The sequence below is a fragment of the Gobio gobio genome, assembly GCF_949357685.1.
Source record: "Gobio gobio genome assembly, chromosome: 17".
Lineage (NCBI taxonomy): Eukaryota > Metazoa > Chordata > Actinopteri > Cypriniformes > Gobionidae > Gobio > Gobio gobio.
The window spans coordinates 28,105,056-28,124,431 of NC_137110.1; the positions used below are offsets into that span (position 1 = coordinate 28,105,056).

A 19,376-nucleotide genomic window follows, 5' to 3' on the forward strand; every position below is an offset into this window, starting at 1 on the left:
TGAAAATGTGATTGACTGAAAAGGCTATACCATTGTTTATTTTACTTGATGAGTTATTCAATTATGCAACTTGGACCAAATAATTACTCAACATTCCTAGAAACCAGATTTAATTGCAATAAAGAAAGCAGTATTTGGGTGTAATAAACCTTTAAAAACCTCAACAAAAAAAGGGTTAAAATACTGCCTTGGTGGCACTTGTTTCAGATCTCCAAAACTAGGGTCCTGGGATTGTGGTTCTCCGACTCGGTAGGTGGCGCTGTCACAAAAAAATAGGGTCTGCGCGTTTGCGTCATATGCCGCTGCATTGTGGGTGAAGAAATAATAGAGGAGCCGCGCCATTTTTGTTAGTTCCGACCTGAAGTCGATAATCTGTGTTTAGTGACGGGGTTAAATCCTTTCCTTGGCGGATTAGAAGAAGATAACGAGTTGTTGTTAAAATGGGAAGAAAGAAGAAGAAGCAAATGAAGCCCTGGTGCTGGTATCCTTTTCATGACCCGATGCGGCCTGTTCAGTGCTGTTGTTGCAGCAGCAGCGTGATCATGAATTTGAGCTTATGCAGTCAGTTTCACACTGCAGTCACATTTATTGCTACATATTAAAAGAAAATCAGAAGAATGTATGTTTAGTATTGGTTTGTTTTGTTGTTTTAATGCTATTTTAGTTAGAATGTCATGTTTGTTAGTGTTTAGAGAGTAATTTAGACACAATAGCTGTCACAACGTAACGTTAAATTAGCTAACGTGAGGCGCTTTCTGAACATGTTGCGCTGTAATTGTGATCTATAACTAATGTTAAATGCATTTTTTTTTTAATTTCACATCCCTGAATGTGATCCTTAACCAGAATTTAAGGTACTGCAACAGAGATTTTGATGATGAAAAGATTCTCATTCAGCACCAGAAAGCTAAACATTTCAAATGTCATATATGTCACAAGAAGCTGTACACTGGGCCTGGATTGGCCATACATTGCATGCAGGTATGGACTGTTGTTTTGTTTTATGACATATATATTATTTATAAATGTTAACTTTTGCTATGGGTGTTGAATTAAATCTCTTTGTTTTTAAAGGTGCACAAAGACACAATAGACGCAGTTCCTAATGCAATACCAGGAAGAACAGACATAGAACTGGAAATCTACGGCATGGAGGGTATTCCAGATAAAGACATGCAAGATCGGAGAAAAGTACTTGAACAAAAGTCGCATGGTACAGTGTAAAAGTGCTTAGGCAATCTAATTGGTTTGTAAAGTGTCAAAAAATGTTTCACAGAAATATAACGTTGTGTTGTCTGAGCAGAGAGTCAGAAGAAGAAACAGAATCAGGATGATTCTGATGAGGAGGAGGATGATGATGATGATGATGAAGCCGGACCTTCGTCATTTCAGCAGCCTGCTGCTCCGCCTCAGGCAGCCTACATGCCCCCAATGACCCAGGCAGGCTTTCATCCTGGAGCTCAGGGCCAAGGCATGCCACACGTTGGTTATGCAGGTGTGTATGACAAAAGTTTACAGAGTACAGCTCAATCAAAAGTGTACCCCATTAAGACTTCATATCTCTTCCTAAAGGCATGCCACCTATGTTGACTGGAGTCCCACCAATGATCCCTGGAATGCCACCAGTAATGCCAGCCATGCCACCGGGGTAGGTCTCAATGTTCAGTTATGTAAATTCTACCTAATGTATTATGGCCTAATGTGATTAATCTATGGTTCTGTTATGAATAGCATGATGCCAATGGGAGGGATGATGCCTCATGGTCCAGCAATGCCTCCAATGATGCATGGCATGCCACCAGGTCAGTGTTGTAGACAATCATTGGAGATTAGGGTTGTGCCGATGGACGATATCATAGTCGTGCAAAGCATAGCATAGGCTACAAAATAAATTGTTATTGAAATATTGTAAAGTGGTCATATGAAGTACACGAATGAACGTTTAAAAAAAATAAAAATTTAATAGTTCTGTTACGCATTGTGAAAAGTGTGTGCAACCTATTTGAAAGTGCAGATGAGTCATTAGTTGGGTTAGTAAAATAACGAAATTAGTTAAGTAGAAAATATTTATGTAAAGAGATCATAAAATATATCCTTCAACGTAACACCCTCCCATCGTCCATCGCAATGTTTTACTGTAAACATTAACTGCCAATTTAGGGGACATCGCCCAACCCTATTGGCGATTAAATTATTTAAATAGATTATTTAATATAAATAAGTCATTTTTAGTGATTTTGGCTTTGGTAAAAAAAACTGAAAATAAAATTTGCTAAATAAACTCTTTAAACTGTTCCGGGTTTTGTTTTTGGGTAAATTAAACTAGTCATAATAAAGTTCTTTGGCAACTCTATTTTAGCTGAACAAATTTTGGGGATTTCTGGAATTCTTCTCTTTGCATCATTTTTGGTGACTGTAAAGTGCTTTCACCCTACTGACATTTTTTTTCATGTTATATCGTATCCATATTGTGCACACGAAACACTCAAAGCGCTTCATCCAAGGAGTGCCTATTAAACTGATAGCTCACCCAAAAACGAAAATTATCCCATAATTTACTCACTTTCAAGCTATTCTAGGTGTATATGACATTCTTCTTTCAGACGAATACAATCGGAGTCATATTAAAAAAAAAAAGTGTCCTGGCTAATCCAAGCATTATAATGGCAGTGAATGGTAGCTTTCTTACTAAAACCCATTGATTTGCTTCAGAAGGCTTTTATTAACCCCCTGGAGCCGTGTGAATTACTTTTATAATAGATGGATGCACTTTTTTGGGCTTCAAATTTTGGGCTGCCATTATAATGCTTGGATTAACCAGGAAATTTTTTAATATAACTGCAATTGTCATATACACCCTAGGATGGCTTGAGTGTGCAATAGTATCCAGCTGCAGCCCCGCAGCACACCAGTTTCAGAACACCAGTTTCAGAACCCCATCCACAGAGCTGGAAGTGAGGGGTGGGGCTTAAACAGTCATAGTTGCACTATCCAAATATGTAATTTTCTTTTGTTAAATATAAGCTGTTTTCACATGGATTTTGATCGGATCGATGTCTACAATATTTAACAACAATACTTTTAAATATAGTCACTTTTCTGTTCATATGATATGCATGTCATGATGTACAATGATCAACATTTTAAAACATAGCCTATTGATCATGCTTCAATCAATGAATACAAAGACAGTAGTTTATACTTCATGGAAACATATTAATAAAAAATATTAATAAATGTATAACATGTTGTAAAGTGTTTCTCATTTGACTATAGATATATTAGTATTATTTTGTTCACATTCATGTTGTTCCAAATAATACTGACAGAAAATAGCCTATGAGATTTAATGTTAATGGACACAAACACTGTAGTTTATTGTTACTTTAACAATACTACAACTTTTTATTTTAAAAATATATTAGGCCTAATACATTTGTAACATGTTATAAAGTGTTTCCCATTTGACTATATTCAATCGTATTATTTCGACTGAAAATAATAGACAGAGAATGTGACATTTCTATTTTTCAAATGTCAAATAAAAATAACCATTTAATACAAGGCCTTAAAGTGAAACGTGTTTCTCTGAAAGAAAACAAATAGGACATATATCAAATATTTCTAAAATAATAGGTTTAAAACGAATTTAAACGGCACATAATAAAAAATAAAAACATGCAAAAAAACTTAAAACACAAAAACTTGTGACTCTTAAGCCCATATCATGGCATTTCTGCAGAAATACTTGAAAAGATGTAAGTGTTTTCATCTCTGAAAACTAAATGTAGGCTATAAGTTTTATTAATGAATAATTATTAAATATTAAGACAAATAATATATTTTGACAAATGCAAAAAAGTTTTAATGATAAAACGTGAAAGACGTGAAAAGATGAAAGCCTTTTCATCCCTGAAAACAAAATTAATAGGTTTTATTAATTCATAATTATTTAATATTAAGACAAATATCTTTTGACAAATGCAATAAAAGCTTTAATGATAAAACGAGAAAGACGTGAACAGATTCAATATTCGTTCACCACCAGATGTATCATGACAGAAATATCACACACAACTCAACATATTCTTTCATGTTTCTGTTCACATCTTACTGGCTTGAAATTCATTTTTCTCTTGCATGAAAAGTAACTTTAAAATCCATATGAAAACAACGTACAGGGAGTGCAGAATTATTAGGCACGTTGATTTTCTGATCATATTTTTTTTCCAGGCACATTTCCAAACCACAGTAATCCTAATAACTACTATTGATTTAGTATTTAATAATGTATAAGTGATTATATAATTGTTCATGAAGGCTGGAAATGAAAATCACCTTATATTCAGGTGTGCAGAATTATTAGGCATGTTTTCTTTTACAGATAAATTGAGCCAAAAAAGAGATTTAACTCAGACTGAAAAGTCAAAAAGTATTAAATGCCCATGAGTAGGATGCAATACTAATGCAATACTAGACATTGCAGTTAAGGCATGACCATTGGACAGTGAAATGCTCGTTGGGTCAGCAGGATCTGACAAAAACAGGTGGTGAAGAAAAGACACCTGTTAACTGCAAAAGAATTAAGAATTAAGGTGAAGAATTAAGGGTGAACCCATCAGGAACCCTTTAGTCTCCAGCGCCACCATTTTCCAAAGCTGCAACCTACCTGGAGTCTCCAGAAGTGCAAAGTGTCAGGATCTCAGAGACTTCATTTAGGTAAAGAATCCTAAAAAATGACCCCCACTAAATAAGAATCACAAGCTGAAGTGTTGTAAAATACATGAAGAAGGTTTTTTTATAGGCTTTATGGACAGATAGGTTGAGAGTGACTCTTGAAGGACCAGCACCACATCCTCTAGTACCACTGTTTGAAGAATTCATCTTCCAGAATCTGGCAGTACGTTTTGGGAGTTCATTTTTAGTCCATCTCTGCAAAACAGACTTCAGGATGGACTAAAATGAACTCCCAAAACGTACTGCCAGATTCTGGAAGATTAATTCTTCAAACTGTGGTACTAGAGGATGTGGTGCTGGTCCTTCAAGAGTCACTCTCAACCTATAAAACATATAAAGCCTATAAAAAAGCAGGCTTCATGTATTTTACAACACTTCAGCTTGTGATTCTTATCTAGTGGGGGTCATTTTTTAGGATTCTTTACCTAACTGAAGTCTCTGAGATCCTGACACCTTGCACTTCTGGAGACTCCAGGTAGGTTGCAGCTCTGGAAAATGGTGGCGCTGGAGACTAAAGGGTTCCTGATGGTTTCACCCTTAATTCTTCACCTTAATTCTTAATTCTTTTGTAGTTAACAGGTGTCTTTTCTCCGCCACATGTTTTTGTCTGACCCTGCTGACCCAACGAGCATTTCACTGTCCAATGGTCACGCCTTAACTGCAATGTCTAGTATTGCATTAGTATTGCATCCTTCTCATGGGCATTTAATACTTTTTGACTTTTCAGTCTGAGTTAAATCTCTTTTTTGGCTCAAGTTATCTGTAAAAGAAAACATGCCTAATAATTCTGCACACCTGAATATAAGGTGATTTTCATTTCCAGCCTTCATGAACAATTATATATCACTTATACATTATTAAATACTAAATCAATAGTAGTTATTAGGATTACTGAGGTTTGGAATTGGTCAAATGTGCCTGGAAAAAAAATATGATCAGAAAATCAACGTGCCTAATAATTCTGCACTCCCTGTATATGGGTAGCGCCGCTTACTTCTGGTTCTGTGGATGGTGTTCTGAAACTGGTGTGCTGTGGGGCTGCAGCTAGATATATCTCTGCGTGTGAGTAAAGCTGGGTGCACTGCACACTGTGCAATTTATAATAGTCCTTTATGTTTGTTCCTTGTCAGACTGTACGAACATGATCCCCGCTGTAAGCCATGTCACACTAAGATCTCAGTTGTTAATTAATGTCCGACTGTACGATAGTCAAGGCGCGCTAAAAGTGGACGCACGCTAGAAAACTCGTCTGAGTTTTATATCGTCAATCAATGATCCGTTCGGAGACAGTGAGCTGCATACACGTGGGATTGAAATGGTGGCTACAAAGAAATCTCTAGCGCTCATCTTCGTCATAGTTTGTCTTGAAAAGCGAAGATAATTTGATGGTCGTCCTAGGAGAAGTCACACTGCAGGATTGTGCGCCAAATCTTTTGACACTGCCAGAATTTCGTCTGAGGTAAAATTGGATCGCAGCAGTCATTAATCGGCTGCCGGTGAACATGTCAAACTATGATCAAAGACTTCAGATTTTAGCCTAGGATCAGAGGAATCTTTTAGGATTTGCACATTTAGTCTCAGACGGCCAAATCGTGGCCAAAATCGCACCGTGCGCACCCGCCTTTAATCAAACTATCCCTTTAAACGTTAAGTTTTTGGTCAACGGGTTTGGAATAAAATGCATTATTTTTGCTGTTTTGTCTGAATATTTTGTCCACAATGTTGGTGCATCTAATCATATTCAAGCATAGTGATATTATTGATAATGGACAACAATTGGAAAAATTGTCAAAAGGTTGTAGTAGTAGAGAATTTTCTTGTTTATAGGAATGCCACACCATGTTGCAAGGCCTGGCATGCCTCCAATGGCACCTGCAGCCCCTGTCACTGCTCCTGGAATGGCCAGCAGACCAGCTGTACCTGCCACACAGTCTGTTGCTTCTAAACCTCTCTTCCCCAGCGCTGTACAGGTACTGAATGTAGGGCCAGACTGACTTGATTCCTGGATTAGAATGTAGCCACTGTTTGTGATTGTGAATTGAAAAATGTATGGGATCATCAAATGAGAGTTAATGGATCATAGATTGATTTAAAGAAACAACTAAAAACCAGTGGGAAGTGTAATGCTGTGGGTTCAGACTACACAATATTTTTCTGTTACGATAGTCACTGTCAGATTGTGATTTCACTCCTAAATTATTGTCTTGAACCTTGCGTTGCTTCACGACCAATCATCGCTTGCCATCTTTAAAGACCTGCATGATGTCATCGAGAAGCTGACTTCCAGAAATGGTGTAAACAATGCAGCATGCTAGCTTAATGCTAATTCCAGTACTCACCAGGTTGCTGAAGCCCCTCCGCTATCGTTCGCCAGCATTTCTTTTTTCACTGTCATTGTAGTCCCTCAAGGACCAAGCAGGAGTGTTGTTGTCATAGCTCCATGAATCGTTCCTCCATTCGTGTGACTCCACCTAGCAGCAGTACCATCGTCTCTTTCGTTTCGCCATGTTTGAAAGCGGTGTACAGAAGAGCTTGTGCTTCTATTGGTCAGTGTCACAGTTGCCACAGAACCCACCTTGGAGGACTGAAAAAAAAAACATGCTAGTCTTCCTGTTGGGACGTCGTGAAGCATTGCAGATGCAGCGACTGTTGCGGTCCACTATGACACACTATGCGAGATAAAATTATCTAACTCTTGCGTCTCGACGCCCATTGCCGTTTGTGAATAACCATGACACCCAACGTCAAAAGGATCGTACCAAATGCGGGCTGATATCATGTAGTCTGAACCCGGCATAATGGAGAAGTCATTTTCTTTAAATTTTTTGACAAATATGGTGACAGTAAAAGACAAGAGCTAAGCAGATCTTTTCGTTAAGAGACTATAACTCCCTTTAAACAGGCTTTTTTTTAAATCTTAGCACAAACACCCAAGGCTTTTTAGAGTAATTGCCAGTTTACTTTGTGAGGTTGAATCCTGAGTTGAGTCTAAGGAAAGGTTTTTACTGATATCCTTTCTCTCTGTGCTTCAGATGGGGACTGGTGTTGCGAGCCCCAGCGCCGCCCCTGCAAGTGCAGAGACTCAGTCTGCCTCCTCTAAGCCTCTGTTCCCTAGCTCTGCCCAAGTACGCACTAGTTTGTGTGCTTCTCTTTACTGCAGCACAGCAGTTCAGACACGCTTGTTTCTGTCATTAGTATATATGCACACATGCATATGAAGCTGTGGTGTTGATATTATTTAGGCTGATATTTAGCTGCTTAGTGATTTGATTCGGTTTTTGACGCATGCATATGCTATTTGCGTTCGGCATGTTACATGTGCAATATATGTAATCGTCTTTTTGAAGCGATTTTTGCGACCATGTAGCTTTTTCTTAACCATACCTTTTTTTTTTTTTGCACCATAAGTTTTATTTGTAAGAATTTTATCATTTTCAAAACAAATCACTTTCTGTAATTATCCAAAACAGCTCTACTTGACCCCCCTTTTTTTTGTGATAATTCAGCATGCGCTAGGGATGCGCGGTATACCGGTACTGGGAAAATACCGGTATATTTTATTTCAAACGGTACAATATCATGATTTTTCTCATTTCGGTATATGCTGCTGTTCCGAAGTTCATTGCTAGGTGGCAGTGCGCTACCCAAACTGACGTGACACCGGCAAATGTGGCAACATGGAACAAAATGAATACAGCAGTTGAATCTCACTCAACATGCCCAAAACTAATTAATAAAGAGAGTAGACGTGAAATTTGGGATGACTTTGCTTATAAAACTGCATCAAACCATGCCAAGCATCTGTCACTTGCCATTCCTGTCTTGTATAAGACATTAAGAGATTGACAGGTGAGTGCATAATTCAAACGATCTAATTTAGACATTTATTTTCTTTTAACACTGATCAACGCACATGCATATGATCGTATCGTTTAAATATAACGAAATCTCAATCATATTTGCACGTATACTAGGGGTGTAACAGTACACGTATTCGTACCGAACCGTTTCGGTACAGGTCTCTCGGTTCGGTGCGCGTGTGTACCGAATGGTTACAAATGCAATCTTTAACAGTTAACAGTCGGCTTGTTTTAAGCGCGGAACACTTCAATCCTAGTTCCCACTCGAACATATTAAGTATTCAGTCCATTTTATCACGAAATTCAAACGATAAATGCCGTTTTGGCGCTCTTTAATGTGACGACTGATCACTGTATATGCGCGTCAATTCTAGCGGCCGCAGTGCGCGCGAGTGAACGCGATCATCTCTTCCAGAAGAATAAACAGGAATTAATATCTTAAGGTATGTTGAGGATAACACTTACTGAAACATATCATATGTCGTGTAATCGCTCAATCAGTGTTTCAATCGCGGAAAGATGTAAAAAAGCTTGTAAACAATGTCACACAGCATCATTTACCCCAGAGTCTGAAGTCCTTCAGCGTCCACCGCTGTTAATTCACTAGAGAAATCAACTCTTTCACTAAATACATGCACTATATTAGCCTATATATATATTAATTCTACTTAACCTGTTAGTGATGTCTTGATTATTTAATGCTATGTTTAGATAAATCTGTCATGAAAATGACAGTCACTAAGATTATATTTCAACAACTAATTGGAGAAAAAAAATAATTTTATAATTCGATTTAGGAGTTAATGCAAAAACTGCCTTATGTGAAATTTACATGTGTAATTTGAGTGTTGTTTATCCTATAACTAAACATGAATATCAGCTGAATATAGGCTCATAGTTTGGGCTCTGTTGTTAACCTTTAATATTATAGTAATGTACAAGTAAGGGCTCCCTATATAGTTTACAGCATTATCTTTAAGAAACTTTAAGAGACAGACAATTTTTTCAGTAAACCACTGTTTACTAAAAAAATAAAGACATTTTTTTAAAACTGCTGTACCGAACCGTGACTTCAAAACCGAGGTACATACCGAACCGTCAGTTTTGTGTATCGTTACACCCCTAGCGTATACTATTGCACTATTTACATTCGCCAAAGACATAACCAACTGCGTTTATGTGACTACTCACTTGATGGACCTTTTTGACATAATTTTGTGTGTATATGACGAAGGAAACACAACATAATTTGGAATGTGCAAGCTCTTTAGGCTTGTGTGTGCTTTTTTGGTATGAGCGCAAAGAAAACTCTCAAAGAGCTCATACCTTGTATTATGAAATGCTATAAAATCGCTTCCATATTCGAATTGGCAAGGTTTAAAAAGACGTGGGCAAGTGATTTCCGTCAGCTCTCCCGAAATGACAGCGAAAGTGTCGAATCTGAGCACGCAGATTGCTTTTATAGTGCAGGTGCGATGTCTGTCTTTTTGAAGCCAGGAGCAATTTGCTCCTTTTGAGAGCTAGCGAAGGGAGACGTGCAGTATTGTTGAAATTACTTCTCTCAAGAAAGTTTCCAAATGCCTGATTTGATGTGGTAATCTTTGTTGATTAATTTAATAATAAACATTTGCGGTAATTTCCTGCTTCATGAACCCCAAACTTGCGAGAGTAAAATTATAAGCAATACCCGCGCCAATATTCAGCCCCTGTATGGTATCGATTTAATATCGGTACTTCGATATTAGATTGTGGTACCTAAGCCAAAATTGTGGTATCGAGCCATCCCTAGTGTGCGCTGTGATTGGGCAAGACCTTTGCTTTTCTTCCAAGCATGTTTTGAAAATGTCAGCTTTTCCTTTCAGACGCAGCAGACTGTATCAGGACCGTCATCAACCACCTCTGATTCTCCTAAAGTGACATTCCCAGCCTACACCCAGCCTTCCTCCACTCCTTCTGTTGCTGCCTCCCCCAGCACTGTGGCCAAGCCCCCTGCCACAGTCACAAGTAAGCCAGCCACCCTCACCACCTTGAGTGCTACCAGTAAGTTGATGCACCCTGATGAGGATATTTCGCTGGTGAGTGCTCAAGTTTTGCTCTAACTACTTTTTTTGACAGTAAGTAATTGTGAATGCATTATCTGGTGTTAAAGAAATATTGCAAAAGTTAACAATTAAATGATGTTGTTAGAATACATGCAGTCCAACATATGTTCTTGTTACTGCAAGTGTCTGATTACATTGTTATTGTCTTGGCCCCAATTCAGGAAGAGAGACGGGCTCAGCTGCCTAGGTACCAGAGGCTAATCCCTCGGCCTGGGCAGACTGCAGCGGCTGCTGCCTCGGCTCCCCCTAGTGGAGCAGTGGGAGGAATGATACCTGCCCAGCAGGTTATACCTCCTCAGCAGCCTGGAATGAGGCATCCCATACATGGTAAGATTGTGTCGGTAGATCATATAATTTCTGTTGATGGTTAGTCACAGGGTTTTTCCATCAAAATTAAGCTTAGTCTCGCCAAAGATTTATTTGATAATTTGATGTGCCATTTTGCAGTACTAGTACCTACTGATAACGTCTGCTTTTAAACGCTCCCGTGAGTGTGTGTTTGCGCTCTATGATGAGTGTCAAAGGTTTCTATTTACGTGTTTTTGCAGCGTTGAGCTTTGTAGCCAATTACAGACATGCATGTTGCAAGCGTGCACACAATGGCCAATCAGATGTGTTTAGGTTAGTCAAAATCTGCTCAACACCTCCCAAAATGGTGGAATTTGTTTAGCTTGAGTGCTGCACACTTGTGAATCCTTTCATTACAACCAACAAAGCATAAACACGATGTCAATAAGAGATGCATTGCACAGTGTAGACCCTTCATTGATTATAACAGATTATAACAAGTGCAGCTTTGTGTACCTCATGTTGTAATTGACAGCTTAAGTGATTTATAATGGCTGCGATCTTTGCTTGCTGTCTGAATGTTGTATATATTTTGTGCTGCTAACTACACAGTGCAAAGTTTCTGGATTGACAACCGTATTAAAATGTGCTGGATTGACACTGTGATAACCATAGCAATGGACCGGGGGGAAAAAAACAGTCTGATACTGTAGGTCAAATGATCTGTGCATTAAATGTTAGTGTTAATGCAAAATAATATACCTGCCACTTTTTCTGTGTAATGTTACCTTGTTGTTTATTTTATTACTAACTTTTCAACATCAGTCACTGTTTATCAGAATAGTTGCCAAGCAATAAACAGATGCAGTGGCACTGTAATAGTGATGTAATGAGGTCACAGGTGTATGCATAAAGAGTATTTTACAATAGATTCGAACATAGCCAATAATCAAGGACAGTGATTATCTGTTTATTATTAGAATCATACTTTAATTCCATCATGTTTGCATTAAAATAAGGGAATTTAAGTGATAATTTGATTAGCTCAATTTATTAGGCTTGGCAGGCCTAACTCCTTTGAAATGAGTTGTATGCTTAATATTAGCCGCCAGTCTTGTTTATTCTATTAATATTAACATTGTGAATGTTTTTCTGCTAACGATTTCACGAGATGATTTGAATAGCTCTATTTGTAAAGAATGAATCATTCTAGGATGATTGGAATGATTTTGTAGTGTAGTGCATCGGCATAGAAAATAAACAAATTGCAAGAATAGATAATTACAATAGAACAAAGATACAAATTAAATAAGCATTGGGTTTTCTTTCAGGTAAATTAAACTATTCAGATAGACATTGAATAATAAAATGTAAAATAACACTGCATAATTTTCACTGTTTAAATTAAATCTAGTTTTAATTAGGGATGCACCGAAATGAAAATTCTTGGCCAAAACCGAAAAAGAGGAAACCAAGGCCGAAAACCGAAACACCGAAAGAAATGATGCCAATTATTAGTACCATTGCATTTATGGCTATGACTGTGTACCAACTTTACTAAAATCAAGGCATTGCAATTGCATAAATTAATATTAAAGTTTCAAAGAATAAATCAATTACAAATTATGCCAATATTTATTTAGCACATTGCAACAATGCACAGTATAAAATAAAATTCAAACTAAAATGTTTAACTTGACCCCACTCATTTGTACATTAATTAATAATGTACAGGCCTACAGAAAGGTTTTAAAATTAAATGTTCTCTCATAAAAACAAAGTGCATTTAGGTCTAGTGCATTTAAAAATTTTCTCTGTAGGACTACAAGAAAGTGCATTCAGAACAAGTGCAACTGCTTTAAGATACAACTATTTTCTCTGTAGGCATTCAACATAATAGTGTATCAAAACAAAGACTGCCATAGCCCATATGTTAACTGTAGAATAGGGGTGTAACTGTACACAAAACTGACGGTTCAGTACAGCAGTTTTACAAAATGGCTTTTTATTTATTTTTATTGGTTTACTGGGGGGGGGGGTATCTGTCCTTAAATTAATTAAATTATAACTAAAAGTTTATTGAAGATATTGCTGTAAACTATATAGGGAGCCCTTACTTGCACATTAATATTAAAGGTTTAATATTAAAGAGCCCAAACTATTAGCCTAAATTCAGTTGCTATTTATTTTTAGGTCTAATAATCAACACTCAAATAACATAGCAAACATGTAAACTTACAAAAATGTAAAACGGCAGTTTTTGCAATAACTTCTAAATCTAATTATAAAATAGTTTATCCAATTTGTTGTTGAAATATAATCATTTATACACAGTGTCTGTAATTTTCATGACAGGTTTATTTAAACATGCATGAAATAATCAAGATATCATTAACAGGTTAAGTAGAATATAATTAATATAATGGCTAAAATAATGAATATAACAGCTGATTTAGGTCATATATTTAGTGAAAGATTTGATTTACTCTAGTGAATAAAATTCTGTGGACACTGAATGACTGCCTGAGGTAAATGTGATGCTAAAGTTACATGACATTGTTTAGTTTACAAGCAGTTATATTGACGTCTTTTCGCCGTTGAAACACTGATTTAGTGATTACACCACATATATATACATGACAGTAAGTTGTATCCTCAACATACCTTAGATTAGTGCTGGGCGGGATGACAAAAAATTTATATAACGGTATTTTTCAAAATTATATCGGTTTTGCGGTATATGGCGGTATTTTTTTTCCCATATGCATGACCAGGTGTTAACCACATTTTCTACTAATGAAGAGAGGAAATACTGCAGTAGATTGACTAGAATGCCCTATTTTACGGTCATGATGAGTGAATATTGTAGAAAAATTCCACAAGAGAATTAACAGGCCTACAGGTTTACAAAGCCCCACAAAATGATGCTGTGGGGAGACAACAACCAATAAAACACATGCAACACACTCATTACAGACACGTATTAAAATATGACCATGGAGATATAAAAAAAAGAGTTGAGGGCACTTTAAGCATTTTAAAAATCTAACCTATAACAACAACTGACAAAACGAGGGAGAAACGCGCAGAGGTGGGTAGAGTAGCCAAAATCTGTACTCAAGTAAAAGTACAAGTACTTATGGAAATATTTACTCAAGTAAAAGTAAAAGTAACAATCGTAATATTTACTTGAGTAAGAGTAAAAAAGTATTCAATGAGAAAACTACTCAAGTAGTTAGTTACTAGTTACTTTCGATCTGATTGATAAGAAGCGAAAACCCTGAATTTCAGGCTACTTGGAGAGCTTTCACACACCTCTCTGTAACACTTTACAATAAGGTTGTATTAGTTAACATTAGTTAATGTATTAGTTAACATGAACTAACCATGAACAACACCTCTGTTCAGCATTAGTTAATCTTTGTCAACGTTAGTTCATAAAAATCCAGCTGTTCATGGTTTATTCATGTTAGTTCACAGTGCATTGACTAATGTTAACAATATTTGAATAATGCATTAGTAAATGTTTAAATTAACATAAAGATAAATAAGTGCTCTATAAGTGCAGTTCATTATTAGTTCATGTTAACTAATGTAAGCTAATGAACCTTATATATATATATATATATATATATGTGTGTGTGTGTGTGTGTGTGTGTGTGTGTGTGTGTGTGTGTGTGTGTGTGTGTGTGTGTGTGTGATTAATGGTTAAACAGTGTAAATTATTGGTGTGCTGGGCTAACTAGAGCTCTTCTTAAAACATACTTTGTTCTTATATTTTTATAAGTATATAGGCTATTCTTTAGGAATAAAATACAATACCGTTTTTATTTGTATGTATTTTCTACACTTCAGACAGGTGTCTGTCTGGATTTGTGTATAAATGCAAGACGTCACATTAGCACATTAGGCTATTCAATTTGTTTCATTTTGTGAAGAAAATTATATGTAAATGTGAAGATGTGAACGTTTGTTCGTGGACGTGTTGTTTGGAGGATTCAAACGATTTGTCATTGCTTGCACAAGAGCGCATATGAGGAAAACACTCGGACAGTGTGTGAAATAGTATTATAATAAGGGAAAATTTCCCATAGTTACCAAATGACCGTTAATAGTGTTCAAATATAGGCATCATTGTGACACTTACCGCTACATGTTCTTTTCAGGGTGGAATTCTTGTATGCTGAGAGATGTCAGTTCGTTTTGGTGCACACAACATGCATCGCATTATGAAACTATTCTTTTTGACATCTTGGAGTGAAATCATAGACTGAACTTGAGGCCACGGGTGATCTGCCTCCCGTAGCTCACACACATCTTCCTCTGCTTCGGCCATCATCTTCCGACGAAACGCGCGCTAATTATAAGCGGGTGATGCGTAGCAACCTCTCGCGAAGCAGCCTCCAACGTATCGCGAGACTTGCGAAAGTCATATTAACTTATTTTAAAATATATAATATAATTATTACCATTTGACAGTAACGGAGGAACGCCACCGAATGTAACTAAGTAAAAGTACAGTTTTTTCACAAGAAATTTACTTGAGTAAGAGTAAAAGTACCCATCTTTAAATCTACTCTAAAAGTACAAGTTACCCAAAAAATGTACTCAAGTAAATGTAACGAAGTAAATGTAATTCGTTACTACCCACCTCTGGAAACGCGTAAGAACATTTAAAAGGTTGAAGGATATTTGCAATACTTTTAAGAGCACAGTCTCTGAACAAATGGCACACGTAAGTTTAACACAGAAAGAAAGTAAAATTATTGCCCATTCTTGTTTGAATTGTCAGCCTATTTATTAACTTACATCGTCTTCTGTGTAGCAGAATAACCCATCGTGTCATCGCGGTCGTGATCAGACAGTTCAGTGTCCTTTGCATAACGTTACATTTCATTTGAAGAAGACGTTATGAAATAAGTGCGCATACACGCTGCCGGTTTATGTTTATGTCCATAAAAAACTTAAATGCGCTCGCTCCGGTCTATATGTGCTATAATATGATCCATGTGGAGAACGTTAATCTCAGCTCCGCGCAGAAACCTCTCTCTCCCCCGCGTGTAGTTTGAATACTCCGTTGTAATCAAGGACTGAATCCGAAATCGCCCCCTATAACCTTAAATAGGGCATTATTTGAGGGGACAGCCATCTGTAGTGGTGTCCAAAACCATAGTGGACGTTGAGTGCACTCATTCAATCTCACATTGCACCGCAATAACGTGCATACAGCCGATGTACACACAACGGCTGACCGCATTCACTCACTAGTTTTCATTCACTCTTTTAAGTGAACAATATAAGTGGATAACGTAGGGAATAATAGTGAATGAGGCTTTAGGGGGTGATTTCGGACTTACCATAGGTTGTGATGCAATATCAGCTGTGCTCTCACTACAGTGCATCAGTGAAACGTGCCCCCTCGAACAGTGACGCGCTGCGCCGCGTTCCGAGCGTCCGAATGCAACACATACCGGTATTGCGGTATCATCAAAATTCATATCATAACAAAAATAAATACCGGTATTCGGTATGAACCGGTATACCGCCCAGCACTACCTTAGATGTTCATTCATGTTTATTCTTAAGGAAGAGATGATCGATCGCGCTCACAGATGATCGCGTTCACGCGTGCGCGCCGCCGCTTGAACTGTGATGTGATCAGTGATGCCGCATTAAAGAGCGTCAAAACGGCATTTATCGTTTGAATTTCGTGATACATGTTGATCGATGTTGGTGTGGGAACTCGGATTGAAGTGTGTTCCGCGCTTAAAACATGCCCTCTGTTAAAGATTGCATTCGGACACCGTTCGGTTTCACAGTGAAGTCTGGTCCTCTTCTCATCGAGAACATAAACTGCTGCACTGAACAGCTGTACTGAACAGCTGTCAGTGCTTGTGCATGGAGCAGACGTGGGTGTTTCTCAGATATACTGAAATACGTACACACCGCAGACATGTTACTTCAGACAAGCACATGCAGGTCGCGGTTTCTGTTTCGTTATCACAACATTTCGCCGTATTGTTTCGGTGATAAAAGTCTTTCGGCCGAAAACCGAAAATGCACTTTCCGGCCATTTTCGGTGGCCGAATATTCGGTGCATCCCTAGTTTTAATTAATACAATTTATCTTCGTTAAAGCTTGTTGTTTGATTAACACTGGTGGAGCTAAGGGTATGGTATGCTGCTGTCACTTTAAGATGAATGCACAAATCCAATATAATGATAAACATTTATCTTATCTATCTTAGTTTTCTGTGTTGATATTTCAACTGACAGGACTTAAAAACATGCAACTGATAAACTTTCACTCTAGCTTAATCACTATATGTGTATTTTTGCTTTCAGGTCAGTATGGTGGTCCTCCACAGGGCATGCCTGGTTATATGACTGGTGGCATGCCTCCTTATGGACAGAGTGCCTCAATGGTGCCCCCATACCAACCTGGCCCACCTGGCCCTCCCATGGGCATAAGGCCACCCGTAATGTCCCCAGGCAGCCGATACTGAAACAGCGCTGTCGTCCCACTAGGTTTGGAGGTTAAACCTTTTCTCATCTTGTGCTTTTAATGTAGCCAAACCAATGAGCTCTAAACCCACTGCTGAAGAAAAACTGGACATTTAAAATGTAATATCACACAAAAGTATTGGATTCAGCCCTTAAATAAAGACTAAGAAGATAACAGCAGTATCAATGTTAAAGTTGATACATGTATTGCTTTTCTTCCTATTGTGTTTCATTCAGGTTGTACAAGTACAGTATATTAGACAAAGGTTCATAATATATTGAAGCCGCTGGCCTAACAGTATCTCCATACGCAAGGCAAGTTCCCAGTAAGATTTCTGTTTTTATCTTAGTAGTGAAGCCCTCACAGCACCATACTGTGCTGTTGGACTTTATGTCCCCAACATCAGCTTGGTGAGGGCTTCAGATCACTGTTGTCATGGTGTTTTTTTATTTTAACTGTTTGCATCCATTTATTCAGGGTTTAAATAGCACAAGGGTAAATGTCTCTCTGTATTTTTTGTTTGTTTTTTGAACTTTTTTTTTTTTTTTTTGCTATGTGCATTGTAATAAAACATACTTTAATTTTGATTTTTTTTTTTTTCTTCTTGATTTTGTTTTTGTGTGAGTGTTTCCTGAACAGTGGAGTCTTCAGGCAGGTTGGTTTTCTTGATAAAGCCATAATGACGTTACAGATACACTCACTCTGTCAATAACCATTTTGTTCTGGAATGTTCATATAGGTATTTAGTCTAACACACCATTAAAATTTTACATTTATAGTAAAGACTAAAGCTGTAATTACTCCTTAATGTTTTTAACTGTCAAATGACACATTTTTGCTTCATAACCTAGTGCATGAATGAGCTTTCCAGAAGTTGGATTTGAAATGCACCACACATTTTTCTGACATGACATGCTTGATGTGATATTTCTTACTTACCAGTATTAAATTGGTACAATGGCTTGGAAGCATTTCCTGGTCTGCAGGTAAGACCCGCTGTGTGAATTATTGCAAAGGAACCAAATTTACTGCATGTTTTTGTATTTCACCCATGGGTTTTAGTCTCATGTAATGGGATTCATCACAAGAAGAATGTGACAAGAAAGCAGGAACAATTGACTGAAGTTATTTGCCAGTTAAGTGTTTGTCAGTAGTCGCACAATTTAGATTGACCTTTTTTTAGGGTTGCTAACCCTCCTCCTGGTGATCTACTATCTTGCAAAGTCAATCAAACACACTTGAACCATATACGTTATAACCATGGTGTTGTATTACTTGAAAATTCCAGGTGTGGTGGAGCAGTGCTATAACTGAACTCTACAGGAATATAGCTCTCCAGGAGCGGCGTGGGCTACCCCTGCTTTAAATTTGATTTCACAATACCATAGGTTTTAATCTTTCTTTCCTAATTTGGTGTTACTTGGAAGTCCGAGAAGTATTGTTAGGATTGTTGCTCCTGATTTAAAGTAGAAAGGTAGGGGTTTTGACTGATGTTACAAATGTGTAATAAACAACTGTTTTCTAGTTTGAGTTTGTTTCATTGCTTGGATTTTAATACGCAATACAGTACTAGTCAAAATGTTTTTAATGTTATTTTTCACACATTAAAACCGCTTTGCCTACTCTTGTCATGCAATTTGGTGCTAGTTGAGATGTCTTGAATAAGCTTCAGTATATAGTGGAGACATCAACAAAAAAAATATATATATATTTTGGCAAAAGTTCTCATACTACATTTTTAGTATACTTCCTATACACTCAAAGATTTGATCAATGAACTCAAGTAAAACTTTTCCACCAATTTTGGTCGGCACAATAAGAATGAAACAAGTTCATTTAAACAAGTCAACTTAATAAACGTAGACATAGCTTTAGCATACTAACA

The 19,376-nt window shown here is 37.3% G+C and overlaps 1 protein-coding gene across 4 annotated transcripts; it reads left to right on the top strand.

The window, feature by feature from the left end:
- The first annotated feature begins 304 nt into the window (after positions 1-304).
- Positions 305-19,020, top strand: znf207b (zinc finger protein 207, b). Of its 4 annotated transcripts, none has more exons than XM_079840734.1 (12): positions 305-481; positions 855-981; positions 1,075-1,213; positions 1,304-1,495; positions 1,573-1,648; positions 1,732-1,802; positions 6,565-6,707; positions 7,770-7,862; positions 10,460-10,672; positions 10,861-11,026; positions 17,332-17,522; positions 17,728-19,018. In XM_079840734.1, exons 1-11 carry the CDS (start codon positions 441-443, stop codon positions 17,490-17,492), a joined length of 1,422 nt encoding a protein of 473 aa, XP_079696860.1. In that variant the 5' UTR covers positions 305-440; the 3' UTR covers positions 17,493-17,522; positions 17,728-19,018. The 4 variants fall into 4 exon arrangements, with proteins under 4 accessions (XP_079696860.1, XP_079696859.1, XP_079696858.1 ...); XM_079840733.1 differs by having other exon boundaries at positions 17,332-17,514; positions 17,728-19,014; XM_079840732.1 differs by having other exon boundaries at positions 17,332-19,020.
- The last annotated feature ends 356 nt before the right edge of the window (positions 19,021-19,376 follow it).